At 43.5% G+C, this 15,914-nt stretch overlaps 1 protein-coding gene across 1 annotated transcript in view; it reads right to left on the reverse strand.

Moving 5' to 3' along the window:
* The window catches only part of CCDC149 (coiled-coil domain containing 149), a 112,922-nt gene that overhangs the window by 72,582 nt on the left and 24,426 nt on the right, over window positions 1–15,914 (reverse strand). The window contains 2 exon segments of the mRNA XM_021668216.2: window positions 1,334–1,372; window positions 3,798–3,959. Coding sequence (XP_021523891.2) covers window positions 1,334–1,372; window positions 3,798–3,959 — 201 coding nt within the window.

A 15,914-nucleotide genomic window follows, 5' to 3' on the forward strand; every position in this document is an offset into this window, starting at 1 on the left:
TATTATAAAGCAAAACAATAAGAATAATGTGGTAGAACCACAGGACTTTTCAGGAAGCTCAAAGGAACAGAACAGAGAGTCAAGAGGCAGATCCACATAAGGATTTGATGATAAAAATGTGCATCTAAAACCATTGGTTTAGACAATAAACAGTGTTGGCCACCATGCAGGAGAAAAGAAAGCAAAGGCATGTGAATTGTGACGGAAGATAGCTTTTAAGAATGTGAAGCGGCAAAACCTGTTAAACAGAATAGTATGTGCCCACAGAATGGCATGCTCCCACCAAATGTTATGTATCTACAGAATGTGACACCCACAAAACATTATGTCCCCACAGAATGGTATTTACCCACCAAATGGTATCACCTGCTGAACAGTATGCATCCACCAAATGGTATGCACCCACAGAACAGCATGTACCCACAGAACAGCAGGCACCCACAGAATGACACGTACCTACTGAATGAATGGTATGCACCTACTGAGCCATATGCATGCACTGAACAGCATGCACCCACAGAACAACATGTACCCACTGAATGGTATGTACCTACTGAGCCATATGCATCCACAGAACGGTATGCACCCACAGAACGGTATGCACTCACTGAACAATATGCACCCACCAAACGGTATACACCCACTGAACAGCAGGCACCAACTGAATTCTATGCACCTACTGAACTATATGCACCCACTTAACAGTATGCACCTGCAGAATGGTATGTACCCACTGAACAATATGCACCCATAAAAAGCATGCACCTTCCAAATGGTATGCACCCATAGAATGGTATGTACCCACAAAATGGTATGCACCCACTGAATGGTATGTGCCCACTGAACAGTGTGCATCCACAGAATGGTATGTACCCACAAAACAGTATGCACCCACCAAATGGTATGCACCCATAGAACAGTATACAGTCACAGAATGGTATGCACTCACCCACTCAACAGTATGTATCCACTGAGCAATATGTACCCACTGAACAGCAGGCACTCACCAAATGGTATATGCCCATAGCATATGCTCACTGAACGGCAGGTAGCTCAAGTGCTGTGACCATGTGCCCTCAACTCTATTTCCCATCACAATTCCAACAAGAAAGGGAATGCAGTCAACTGCTGTACCTCCTCCATCCAGACTTCACTGAGTTTCCTTCACTCCACTCCCAATTTCTCTTTGCAGTTGAAACCTTTACCCACTCCTCCCAATAACAGAAAGAATTCCAGGAAATTAAAGGAAATTCTCTACATTTTGAGGTTCCCTGATCCTCCCAATCGTTGCAAGGTATCAATAAAACAATCCGAGATCAGAAATAAGTCTTACCTGTTTCCTTTTTTCAGGAGGAAGTGATGGATCGCCATCCTACAAAGAAATAAATGCTACATTTTACTCTTTTTTAAAAAATAGATGTACTTAGAAACAAGAAATTGACTAAATTATCAACTTAAATGTAGACTCTCCCCACCCTCTCCACCCTGCAGCCAGTAATGTACTGAAGCAAGCTCAAATATACTTAAAAATAATTAACTACAAACTGAACCAGAGTTATTTTGGAAAAACCTCTAGGGAATCAGTTCCCATTAGGACCAAATCTATATATTTTCTAAAATTATGTGAATAAAAAACTGGATTTGTCAAAACTGTTTTTGATCAGAGCCTAAGCTGAAATAATATTTCATTTGGTTTGAGTTCCTCTTTTAAATAGTTAGAACCAAAGGAACAGTGATGGGGACACACATACACACAGATAGATACACACACAGAAAGAGAGAGAGAGAGAGAGAGAAGAGAGAGAGAGAGATTTCTCTATGGGCAGAACAATCAGTGTTGGGAAGGACAGTATTTGCTCAAAGTTAAGAGGACATCGAGAATTTCTAGTCCTATTAGGTTTTTTTGTTTGTTTGTTTGTTTTTTGCCTTAAAAGGATTCAGGCCAGGTGTGGTGGTTCACACCTGTAATCTCTATAATTTGGGAAGCTGAGGCGGGCAGATCACCTGAGGTCAGGAGTTTGAGACTAGCTGGGCCAACATGCTGAAATCCATCTCCACAAAAAAAAATACAAAAATTAGCCAGGCATGATGGCAGGTGCCTGTAATCCCAGCTACTAGGGAGACTGAGGCAGGAGAATCACTTGAACCCAGGAGGCAGAGGTTGCAGTGAGCACTCATACCACTGCACTCCAGCCTGGGCAACAGAGGGAGACTCTGTCTTAAAAAAAAAAAAAAAAAAAAAAGATTCAGTTGCTCTCCCATTTGTGCCACATCTGGGAATACAAATATCTCAGGTGAATAAGCAAATGCTCACTAAATGAGCACTGTTATATCTGATGCAGCCCACACATAAGTCAACATGATTTTAACCTGAGGAATCTATTCTATTCTATTTCTACTCCAGGGCAGTTTAATAATGTCAGCACAGATAGTTAAATGTCAGTAACGGTGTCTCACTTAAAAAAGAGACTGCCTCAAAAGCAGCAAGAATGAAAACTAGTATTATACAATTGGCGTTCTCCATTTCAGTATCATTTGCATCTTAAAAGTTTTGCCATATAAAAACCTAGAGAAAAACAAAAGTCCAGGATACAAGAAAGGTTACAAAAATTATGGATATGTCCATACTGTGGATTACCATGGAGCTATTAAAAGATTAAGTTAAATCTGCATGCCTGGAAATCTGGATGATTCAAATCTGGATGAGTTGGATCTGTATACCTAGAAACATGTCCGAAATAAAGTGCTGAGGGAAAATAGCATGTTTGATTATTTTTTTTAAAATAAATCTGGAACTTATTTTATTTCTCCATGAACTTTTTAATTTTTTTTGAGAGGGGTTCTTTATTGCTCAGCTTGGTCTCAAACTCCTGGGCTCGAGCAATCCTCTCGTCTCAGCCTCTCAAAGTAGTTGGGATTACAGGTGTGTCACTGCATTTGGCCTAATAGAGCTCTCTGCAGTGATGGCAGTGTTCTCTAGCCACACTGCCCAGTACAGTAGCCATCAGTCACCTGAGCCCATGAAATATGACATTGAGACGGTAGAATGGAGTCTCTTATTTTACTGAATTCTAATTAATTTAAAATTAAGCAGCTAGCTGTAGCTAGTGGCCTCTGTATTACTGCAGACTTACGAATCCTCTTTTTGAAAAACTCCATATAATTAAATTAACAAGCAAACAGCCACACATATAGTAGTCCCTACTTATCCTCAGTTTCAGGTACCTGAAGTCAACCGTGGTCCAAACATGTTAAATAGAAAATTTCAAAAATAAATAATTTATAAATTTTAAATTGTATGCTGTTCTGAGTCGTGTGATGAAATCTTGCACCATTTCCCTCCAACCCACCCAGGATGTGAATCGCCTCTTTATCCAGGGTATCCACGATGTCTATGTGGCCCACTTGCTAGTCTCTTAGCAGCTGGTTTGCTATCAGATTAAACAACAGTATATATAGGGTTTCGTACCATCTGTGGTTTCAGGCATCCACTGGGGGTCTTGAAACATGTCTCCCTTGGATCAGGAGGGAGCCTACTGCAAACACACACATATATATTCACAGATGGCAGAGCAAGAAGCACATACACACACAAACACACACACACGAGAGAGAGAGATTAACTCATGAGTGGGACTGAGTTGTAAAGGAAATAGGGTGGTGACTTTCACTTTTAAACTTTTCCACTTTCAACTGTTTGTATTTAACCATTTTCTAAAGAAACAGCATGTGAAAATCTCTTTATATTGTAATTTGGGGGACAGGAAGGTCTCTGAATAGGGCAGCCTAACACCTACGATCAGCTCTCGGTACTTCTTCTTCAGTGACTGGTGGCGCTCCCGGAGCTGATTGGCCATGAGTTTGTACTGGTCCCTCTCCTGCTGACAGGTGTCCAGCTCCTTGGAGAGGATCAGCAGGGCTTCCTTCTTACTCTCCAACTTCCTCTTACACACCAGGTACTGCAAAGCAAACAAATCCAGGTAACGGGTCAAAAATATTCACCGGCCTCCATTTAACACACTCTGTGCTTCACACACCCTCCGGGGAGTTTTTGCCATTCTCATTTTTAGAGCTTACATGTCCAGAGAGACATTTTTCAGCTAATGACATAAGTACGTAAAGGCTTCTACAGTGCCAACATGCAGCGCCCTCATGACAGAACCTAAACCTTGGACAAATAAATTAGAAAGCAGAACGTTTTAAAAAGTTGCATAAACGTATCAACAGGTAGACAGCTGGACCCCAATTTTGTTTAAAAAGGACTTAAATACCCAAATAAGATTATGTAAAATCTTACTAAGATATTCAATAAAAATTTTATTAAAATGTTGCTAACAATAATTTCTTGGTAGTAAAATTATTTACCCAGGTTTTAAAATTTTTCTGGATGCTTTTCTGCATTTTCTGTTTCCAGAGTAAATCCATATGGTTTTTTGTTTGTTTTTTGAAATGGAGTCTTGCTCTGTCATCCAGGCTGGAGTGCAGTGGTGTGATCTCGGCTCACTGCAACCTCCACCTCCCAGGTTCAAGCGATTCTCCCTCCTCAGTCTTCCAAGTAGCTGGGATTACAGACGCGAACCGCCATGCCCAACTAATTTTTGTACTTTTAGTAGAGACGGCCAGGCTCTGTTGGCCAAGCTGGTCTCAAATTCCTGACCTCAGGTGATCTGTCCACCTCGGCCTCACAAAGTACTGGGATTACAGGCATAAGCCACCATGCCTGGACCATATGGTTTTTATCGGAAAAAAAAAATGCTCCCCAAAATTATTAAAAATAATTGAACCATAAATTACTGCCATAGATTGCACCTGCCCACCAAACCTAGCAGGTATTTTCTCACTGGCAAATTTGTCCACTAACAGGCTCCTGATGTGTTTAACTTTTCCTATGATTCAAATGGAGGCACTCTCCTGATCTAGAGACTAATCTTAAGAGCGAAGTATTTTAGCCACATTTTGAATTCTCCCAAAGCAGTTGAATACACTCAGTTGGAACCCTTGCCTCAGAGTGACAAGATTTCTCCATCCTTCCTCCTGCTCACTCTCCTGCACCATGAACCACCCTCACCTAAGCCTGACCCACCATACTGGCCAGCGTGGGCCCGAATAGGACTCTTCACTTTTTATTGGATATATTGCACCGTCTGGTATTATTCACATATGTGAAATGTGGCACTAAATACCTTTTGAATTTGCCCCGTAAAAGACCAAATTCAGAGCATTCATGAAAACAATTTATAGTTTCATTATACACTCTGACATGAGTACTTTGTCATTATGGACGCTCACACAAAGCGGAGCGAGAATCAGCACTCCCATTCCACTGGAGTCAATGCTCTTTTATGGACAAAAAGCATTACTCATATATAGTGCTTGCTCGGAACTGACTTTGTTAAGTTCAATTTCAAATAAATGAAAGGGGGGAAAAGAGAGTTTTGTGCATTTGCACAATTTTTTTTTCCTAAAAAAAAAAAAAAGTAATTGGCTTCAAAAACAAAGGGGAAAGAAAAGGCATTCTGAGACAGATTTGAGTTCTAAAAAAGGATACTTCCACCTCGGATGAATTTTATTCCTGGCAGTAATGAGGTTGGAATTCTGCCTTAAAACGTCCTGGATTTTGAGAAGTTGACATCGTCTTCATGGAGGCAAAATGGTTCTGTTGCCACAGTGATTTCTCAAGAGTAAAATTCCCAATGAGTAAATATCAGAGGAGAGTGGCTCAGAAACCCAAACTGCAGTGTCCTCTGGGACGTATTGAGATTTCACAGGAAAAATACCATTTACACACAATTTAACACATCTGCCCTTGTTCCTCCCATTCTTTACCATAATCAGCAGCCTTGGGTGTCAGCACTGTATCAGTGACGCAAAGACAGTCACCTTTATCCCTTCATTTAGATTCAAATCTGAGGCCCCAAAGACACTCGTGTCTTCCAACGTAGGGGACAAAAATCGTCAAGCATGGAGACATTGGAAGCTGCAGGAGGTAAGCACCAAGGGAATATCTTGTCTACTGAAGGGGAACAGGTAAGGGCTGCTGCTGACTGCCAAAGTGGAAATTCAAGTTCCCTGACCTTGAACAGCCCTCTGTTAGGGTCCAAGAGAAAAGCCGTTTCACTCACAAGGCACAGTCCAAATAGGGCCATGAAAGCTGTGAAGGGCAGTAAAACATCTCCCTTGCTTCTGGGTCGAAGGTACCTGGTAGAAAACAGGCACAGAGGCCTCTGCTGAGACCCATTAGCCTCGGATTTGAAGAGCAGCAGCTCTGTAGGCCCCAACAATTTTACTCCATGTTACTTATTTTTATTAGCAAGACAAACCTTAGGCTAAAGCCTTATTTATAAAGTAGCTCGAAGCAGAGCTCTGGCTGAAGGCAAGACACCTCCCTTGTAGTTCTGCCATACCCTGGCATGACAGTGTTTGGCATTTATAAGGAACCCTAGAAAACACTGCCCTCTGCTGGGCGCGGTGGCTCACGCGTGTAATCCCAGCACTTTGGGAGGCTGAGGTGGGCAGATCATCTGAGGTCAGGAGTTCAAGACCAGCCTGGCCAAGATGGTGAAACCCCCTCTCTACTAAAAGTACAAAATTAGCCAGGCATGGTGGCATGCACCTGTAATCCCAGCTACTCAGGAGGCTGAGGCAGGAGAATCACTTGAACCTGGGAGGTGGAGGCTGCAGTGAGCCAAGATGGTGCCATTGTACCATGTCAGCCAGGCAAAAAGAGCAAAACTCTGTTTCAAAAAAAAAACAATTAGCTGGGCATGGTGGCAGGCCCCTGTAATCCCAGCTATTTGGGAGGCTGAGGCAGGATAATCGCTTGAACTCGGGAGGCGGAGGTTGCAGTTAGCTGAGATCTTGCCCCTGCACTCCAGCCTTGGTGACAGCATGAGACTCCATCTCAAAAAAGAAAAAGAAAACACTGCTCTCTATCACCTGGGATGCTCCAGCCCAGACCCACTGGATCAGAATCTCGGGTGCCTGGTTCAGGAGTCTGCATTCTTAGCACATGGTCCAGATGATTCTTATCCAGTCCACACTCTGAAAACTCAGCCTCTGGAAGCCTCAAGCTGCACAGTGTCTCAAAAGTTAGAACCAACCAAAATAGTCCAGAGGGACTGAGAGGCCACAGACCACGAGTTCAGGGGCAAGGAACAGTCTCAGAGCCATTCCAGTGAGTGTCTGTGCCACCTCGTAGCTTTTGGGATTCTAAACAAGTACAAAAATAGACTATATTTTACTGCATCTAGTCAAAAATCTTATACAACCATGTAGCACAATCACCCTTTAGTCAATGACAGACTGCATATATGATGGTGGTCCTACCATAGAACGGTGGTGGTACCTTTTCTATGTTTAGATATGTTGAGATATACAAATATGTATCATTGTGGTACAATTGCTTTGTATTCAGTATAGTAATGTGCTGTATAAGTCTGTAGCCTGGGAGCAATAGGCTAGGTGAGTAGTAGGCTGTGCCATCTAGGTTTGTGTAATACACTCTGTGATGTTCACACAATGACAACATCGCCTAGCGACACACTTCTCTGAAAGCATCCCCGTCGTTAAGTGACGGAACCGTATATGCGTCTCATCAAAACAACAACAGAAAACTCTAGGAAGTGGGGAGAAGGGAGTGTTGGAGAATGAGATGAAATTTCTTGGTCTCATTCTAAAAAAGTAAAAGTTTATTCCCTGTAATGACGGCTGTTAAAATGTCCCATTTCTTATCCCTCTGACTGGAAATGAACAACAAAAACACAGGAGAGAAAAGGATCATGAAGATCCTTCTTAGTGGGCAGCTCTGAAGAACCAGCAAATAAAGGACTGGGGCATTAGAAGGAACCAAAATTCGAACGGAAAACCAGACAGTCTAAGTCACTGAGCTCGGGCAGCTTAGGCTCCAGAGGAGGCTCAGTAACTACAGATGGCAGATCCAGCAATGGGCTCATCGTGAACTGCAGGTACCCTGTGAAAGCCATAAAGCACAAGGAACCAGAGCACACACCACCTGGGCCTCGTTTCCATACCTGGAAGATAAGGGGGTTCCCAGGGTGCTCTCCAACTTGAGGAACCCACGATTTCCACACCACTGTCCAATATCACTGGATATGAAGACTGCAGGGAGGTAAGGGCTCCAGTCCAGAAGATACGACTCGATTCGAGTGCCCACAACTTGCTTTCTCTGCCTTGTCTAAGACAGAACTGGCTCAATGATTTCCAAAGCCCATCTGTGGCCAGGGTAGGTCCAGAATCTCTGGCAGCAGGGGCTTGCGGACAGCCACCTGATGGGACAGGGTGCTGGGGCTGAAGCTGCATTTGTAGCAGCAATTTAAAATAGAGGGAGAAAAGGCCAAATGTCTATTGAGTCAACATTCATGGCTCTTGCTAATATTTCTAGTTATCCTTTCCTTCCAGGCATGGGCAGGACTGTCCATCCCCACTGCTTTTGGGTAAGGCAGAAACATGGAACCTGCTTTGCCTGATAAAATGGGATTGGAAGGGATTGAGTTGCTTCCAGGAGGAAGGCACTTGAGAGGGGAGGTGGGACTTGCTGGGCTTCCTCCTCCCCTGCAGCAACAATGATGGGAGCGCAGGTCGCTATGGGAGTGCCACAGGATAACAGAGCCTAGAGGGCCAAGCACAGTGGACACCTGCCTAGAGAGCCATTCAGGTCCACAGAGAACTTTGTGTGATCCAGAAAAAAAATATTGGGGTGTCAAGGTACTGAGATTTGAGGGTTTGTTACTGAAGCATAACTTAACCCATTCTGACTCATATGGTCTATATCAAAGAGCGGGAATGTCTGGGGTGGAGGGAGGCTCTACTTGTCCCTGGGCTGTGTGTCTACTGAGTCACCAAACTGAGGACAAGGGTTCATGTGATCACTATTAGCAGTGCTACTGATGACAAAAAGCAAGGTTTTGTAACACATGCTTTACCTGTATAATCTCCTTTTATCCTCACGATAATGCAATGAGGTTACTGTGTTATCATCTGCTAAATGAGGAAATGAGGCTTAAATGAAAGCGTTTGCATGATGTGCCAAGGGACTGCAAAGCCAGAATTTGAACCCAGCTCACTACAGAGCCAAGCCTGTGGAACCCCAACTCCTGACAAATTAAACATTCTGTGCCCCCAAAATCAGCATATTCCTGGAGTTGGTTACCACATCTAGTCGGTATTCCTGGTACAAGAAAGGAAAGAAAGACACATTTTGAATTTGGCTACTCTTCTGGACCTAGAACCAATGGTAATAAAGGTTTTATTGATCCAATCAAATTTTTCTAAAACGAGTGGGTCTGCCACTTATCTCCTCAGATGCAAAGGCTGAAGGAAGACGGAACAAAATGTTCACAAATCCACAAGCCTCCCTACTCTCTCCCCTTTGTGACAGAGGCAAGTGGAAACAATAAGGTTTCCATTCACTTCACTTCTAAGAAATGGGACAAACCAACGGGCCTCAGAAAGGATCTAGAAGGTTCTTTTCCCAAAAGCAGTTCAATCACAACAGGAGTTTTCTATAAGCTATAGTTGGTCTCATTATTCAGTTAAATATTTTCTGGATGCCTTTTATGTCTGGGCACTGAGCTATGATATATGGTCTATATACGGGATATACATGGGATAAACGGTATCGTTAAATTTTGAAAAGGAAAGCCATGACACCTGGATACAAGATGTTATTTCCTGTTCTCTGGAATTGAAAGTTCTGAAACCTGAAAATGTGCTCCTATCTCATTAGTGACCTAAGCTGATGTGACCATAGACACTGATCTATGGCCTTTAACCCATGGAGTGTGATATTCATATATTTGCTGAAGAAAAATCAATGTGTTTGATCCCTGGCTGCTGCCTGAGACTCTGCCAGGGACGACATATAATATACAGTATGTGTATTGCATTTCATTTCAGATTCTCAAAATTCCTGCATGAGAAACACATCCGGGGGTCCAAGAACTTTAGATACGGGATCTCTTTTTTTTTTCCTTGAGATGGCATCTCACTCTTGTCACCCAGGCTGGAGTGCAGTGGCACAATCTTGGCTTACTACATCCTCAGCTTCCCAGGTTCAAGCGATTCTCTTGCCTCAGCCTCCTGAGTAACTGTGATTACAGGCACCCACCGCCACACCTGGCTAATTTTTGTATTTTTAGTAGAGATGGGGTTTCGCCATGTTGGCCAGGCTGGTCTCGAACTCCTGACCTCAGGTGATCCATCTGCCTCGGCCTCCCAAAGTGCTAGGATTACAGGCGTGAGCCACTGCACACGGCCGATATGGAATCTTGGAGTCACCCTTACAAATCTCTACAGTCTCAATGACATATGTGTGACTAAAATCAAACCTTTCTCCAACAGTAATCGCCCAAAAAGCTAAGCATTCATTAGATTTCTACTTCCTCACATAGGCCAAGAAAAACTAAAAGTATATTAAATGCAGTAAATATTCCAGTTTCCATATGCTTATGTGTTCCTCATCCTTTAGAGTCAGCACTGGATGCTGGAAGTGGAATAAACCTCACAGATAATCCAAGTGACTTGCCCAACTGCAAAGAACAAGGATCCTGACTTCCAGCATCTTCCATAACAGCATCTTCCAAATTGTGGGTCATGATACATTCGTCGCAACTCTTATTTTCTTTAAAAAAAAAGATACAGAACAGAGCAGAAAATATCAGGGTGTATCCTCTGCAGTAAGGGTAATTATTGTTTCCTGAAGCTTTTCTATTTGAAAAGTCTATAGGAATAAACACACACATATGCCTATTTTCACATATTTCTTATAGACTGCCATTTTAAAAGTCTGAAAACTACCTTTCTCTAGTAAGCCATTCTGGACACTCATCCATTCATTCAATAAATATTTAGTGAAAGGAACAGAAGAGAAGCACAGGTGGGTGGGGGTGGGGAAGGGAGGAAGGCCTCAGAGGAGATGATGCTTGATGTGAATTCTGAGAGGTGAGTAGGTGTAATAGAGGTCTGAATAGAGACCATTATGTCATGGGAATCATTCTCTGGTTCTCTGGGATTGAGTCACAGCTCTGCCCACTGCCTGCTCCCCTCCACATTGAGGTTCTTGTGAGCTTGAAAGGAAGTGTGCTATGTTAAAGGCCTTGTAAACTTAAAAAAAGATTGGAAACATTATTTTGGGATCATTTAAAGCATACAAAACACTTTCACAGACACTCTCCCATTTGATAATCAATGCTGTATGACAGGTGGGGCGAGAACTGCTTTCCCCATTTTATGGGCAAAATAGCTGAGATTCAGAGAGGTTAGTGTCTTCCTAGAGACACATAACTAACAACTGTCAGCTCAAACCAGAACCTTCCATTGCATATTCCAGGTTCTTTTTACTATTCTATATTGGCACTAAATTAATTATAAGTGGTACACCATATTACCTGTGTTGAGCAAAACTATATTTTCAACAAGACATTCCTAGAGGTAACCACATAGCTCAGAGGAATACATTGTAACTCATTTCCCGGTCCTGTTTGGGAGAGACGCAGCTCTCCCGGGGCCTTAAGTCAAATTCCACATGGCTGAGGTCCAAGAGGCCATCTATAAATTAACAATGTCTACAACAACTGCATATACAATGGTGGTCCCATAAGATTATGTGGCCATATTTTTACCACATCTTTTCTATATTTAGATATGTTTAAATACACAAACACCACTGTGCTACAATTGCCAACAGTACTCAGTACAGGCACATGCTGTACAGGTTTGCATCCCAGAACTAACAAGCCGTGCCATGTAGCTTCGGTGCGTAGCCGACTATACCATCTAGCTTTGTGTTAGTACACTCTAGGACGGTCACACAATGATCAAATTGTTCAGCAAAGCATTTCTCTGGCCATGTCCCTGTCATTAAGCAGTGCATGGGTATAGACAATAATAGTTGGTAATGAGAAGCTGATTATCATTCACTAATAGTTGCTAAGCACAGTATACTAAACACCATAAAACGAGACACAAAACTCCCAGAAAAGAGAGAAAAGCAGTTTAGACTAATGGCTGGGAACATGGCAGAAGGAGCCAAAAATGCCTGCGTTCAAATCTCAGCTTTGTCACTCACCAGCGATGTGATCAATTACCTAGCCTCTCTGTGCCTCGGTCTCTCCATTTTTAAATGAAGATATTTATAGCACCTTCAGAGGGTTGGTGTGAGAATTAAAAGTTAGTATATGTAAAACATTTAAAATAGTGTGTTGTATATGTGTTCGTGATCATGGCTACTGTTGTTATCATGGAGGAGAGTGATCATAGCTTAGCAAAGAAGGTGCTCAAGGAGTTGGAGGACAATGTGGTATTTGAAATGGATTGGGAAGGACAGGTAGAGGGATTCATCATGGTTGGGGATAGATGGAGTTGTGACAAGTGGCAGTGGCAGGAAAGATGTTACTCCTGGCAGGAACAGCCATAGCAAAGCACAAAGGTGAGAGGCCAGAAGATGGTTGGTCAGAACAGTAAGTGACGCCCTGGGCTAACTGCAGTGGAGGGTGGGAGTACAACTGTTCGAGATAAAGCCAGAAAGACAGATGGTGGTCATGTCAGAAAGGGCCTGCACGTGGTGCTGAGGAGTTCAGATTGTATTCTTCCAGCGGCCAGGAGCCCCGAGGAGCTCTGAATGGGGGAGTGTCATTAAGAATCATCTTAGGAAGAAACTTCCATCCAGACATCCTGTGGTATAAATTATATTGGATAGTACAGTGTGGGTGGAATTTGTTGCCAGGCTTGTGAAGAGAAGAGAAAGTGATTGTGGTTCAGGGCCTACTCTGCTGCAGACACACCTTTGGATCCTGCAGTTTGATCTGAGCTGTCAGGCCTACAAAGAACACACTGGCTTTGCTGTTTCTTAATGCAGTCTGTGATCATGGTGTCTAATGTAGTATTGTTAGACAGGGTGCTACCCAGGCAACCAGACATATGCATGGTTTCAGCCTCCGCCGTGACAGCTGGTGCCAGAATCACATCAGTGGGTGAGTGGGTCACATGGCTGCCCAAACACACTCCGAAGGGCCAAGCTGAGCAGGGCCAAACGGGGAAATACCCCACCTTCTGGTCACTAGGAGGGGCCCAGAGACACACACTTTATTCTCCTAATGCCTCCACTTTTGCTCATAAGATGAAATTCTGCTGGTCAAGTTCACGTGTAGAGTAGGGACCACCAACATTCTCTCTCTGCTTCCCAGCTCAAGAAGATTTCAGTTTGTTTTCAGGAGAGGGGACAGAGAAATGAAATTAGAATTTTTTTGAATCTACTATGTGCCATGTACTCTTAGGAGTAATAGTAAGAGCTGGGCACAGTGGCTCACGCCTGCAATCCCATCACTTTGGGAGGCTGAGGCAGGTGGATCACCTGAGGTTGGGAGTTTGAGACCAGCCTGACCAACATGGAGAAACCCCGTCTCTAACTAAAAATACAAAAATAGCTGGGTGTGGTGGCACATGCCTGTAATCCCAGCTACTCAGGAGGCTGAGGCAGGAGAATCACTGGAACCCAGGAGGCAGAGGTCATGGTGAGCTGAGATCATGCCATCGCACTCCAGCCTGGGCAAAAAGAGCGAAACTCCATCTCAAAAAAAAAAAAAAAAAAGGAGTAATAATAAGAAGACCTTCATTTGATTATAACAGTAACAGTAGCAGCCACCATCTAGTGAGCATTACTATTTTCCAAACTGCTAAATGTTCTACTTCAAACACTATATTTAATCCATATGGCCACTATGAAATAGGTTGTAAGATTAGTCCCAATTTACAGAGAAGAACAGTGATCTCAAAGAGGTAAATTTATCCTTCATCACAAAGGTAGTAAGTGGCAGAGTCAGCCTGTTACCTGTGTATATCAACTAGGATTCTTTGGTTGTAAGCAACAGTAACTGACACTCTAACAAAGGAATATATTGGAAGGATACTGGCACTTAGAGTGAAAATTGTTCTAAAAATTTTAGAATTTCCATAAAAATGGAAAGAGAATGCAGAGCTAGACTTAGACACAGTTGGGCAGCAGGGCAACTCCGGGCAATGGAGACAGGAACCAAGAACTACCAACCACCAGGTCTTGTTGCAGGAAAGGTTGAGTCAGAGGATGCCCAACAGGATGAACTGGATTCTGTTACATTTCAGTCTCTGTATCTCTGTTCAAGGATGTCTCCAGCAGCCTAAAGCAGATCATGGGAAGCCTTTGCCTGGTCACCTCTCTGCAGTTCTTAACGCACACAGATTGTATCCAATGGTAATACCCTCCACTTTGAAGTGCTACTGAGAAAGATAAAGGAATGCTGGGAAGTGAGAAAACAACGAATGTGCATTGCACCAACCTGGCGAGATCCATGCTACTGAGCGTATTTCTCAACCTTGCTAAGGCTCCCCTTCTTGTGGTTTTCGAATAAAGATTGAAAAAGAAATGGTGATCAGTTAATAATAATCCTTTCACTTTAATTAACCTCTAAGTCTCCATTAATCATACACAGAAACACAGGAGTCCCTAGAAGCTGCAGGAACACTCAGGGCGAGGCTCACGCGGCTGCCTTTAGGTACACACCTACCAGCTGGAGAAAGAAAGAAACCACCTGGTATATACTAACAACAAATATACTGGGTATCCAGTGACACACAGATGGAATAAGCTCAGTAAAATATGCCCGGTTTTGGGTGTGAATACTAGACATCATAAAATATTTTTATTATTCTCTCAAAATATATTTCTCTGGAATTGCATTTCAATTACACTTTTAAAGCAGAGCTCATAACTCATTTGTCAACGTTAATTCATGCCCAGACACAAACACCATGAAGGCAGCCCTGTGCTCGTCATCCTAAGAGCCCAAACCCTCAGCCATTGAGGGGCTTTTTACCTGCCAGTTTACTGTTACCTGCACTAAAGCAAATCAGAATTGCTACAACAAAGATCAAAAGATCATAATAATTAAAGGACTATCTGACATACTACATTACTATTTGGGTGGCTTTAGAGCCGGATAACTGCTGCTGAGAGATGAAGGTAGCTGAGGTGTGGTGGCGGGAGGGGGAATGGGGTGGAGTTACCTCTCACCAAAGATTCCTGGTCCTTGGCAGTTTTTACTAACGGGATCAAGCTAGCTCTCATTGGCTGCTACAAGGACATGCCTGCTAATCAGACAGGATTCTCAGCAGATGATAAACAGACATGGCCAAAGGGTTCATGTTCAGGAATAATTCAGGAACTTCTCAACTGCAGACTCATTCTTCTGTAGAGATGCCTCCTTCCCTGGCCGCTCTCTACTCGTAACTACCCTTGCCTTCCCCTCTTCTCCATCCCCGATCCAGCAATACCTCACTTCCCACCAAACAAACAGCTCCAAGTAAACAGCATTCAACAATCAGCATCCCTTCCCCAGCCTCCAACAAGCCACCCCTCCATGCCTGGAACCTCCACTTGGCTCTGCCCTGTGATCTCTGGCCAGGACCATCACAGCAGCCTTCTTTCCCTACCTGGCTAGTCCAGGTACCAGTCCCTTTAGGGAATGTAAATTAGGCCCTGCTACTCTTCTTTTAAAAAAAAAAAATCTCTGATGTTAAGGAGATTCACAAACAGGAGTCTTTCAGTATCTGGCTGCACCCACTTCTCTGACTTCATCGTCAGCTTTCCTTTTCCTGCCCTCCACTTTCCTGTTCAGTCCACCTACTGCTGCCCCCACACTCAAGCTTCCTTACCTCTCTCTTCTTCTACACTGTCCTCCACTCTGCTCCCGAGTCCCTGTCAGGGAATCTTCTGCCATGCACCCAGGCAGAGTGAGAGCTGGCTCCACAGCATTGTGGGTACACTTAGAGTAGCGCGCACATACGCTGCACTGCAGCACCTGCCCACCTGCCCACTTGTCTGACTGAGGCCTGTTTGCAGCCAGGGCCCATCTTATTCATCT

This window comes from Aotus nancymaae, unplaced genomic scaffold (assembly GCF_030222135.1).
Source record: "Aotus nancymaae isolate 86718 unplaced genomic scaffold, 86718_ANA_hifiasm-v0.15.2.pri h1tg000006l, whole genome shotgun sequence".
In the NCBI taxonomy this organism is placed as follows: Eukaryota; Metazoa; Chordata; class Mammalia; order Primates; family Aotidae; genus Aotus; species Aotus nancymaae.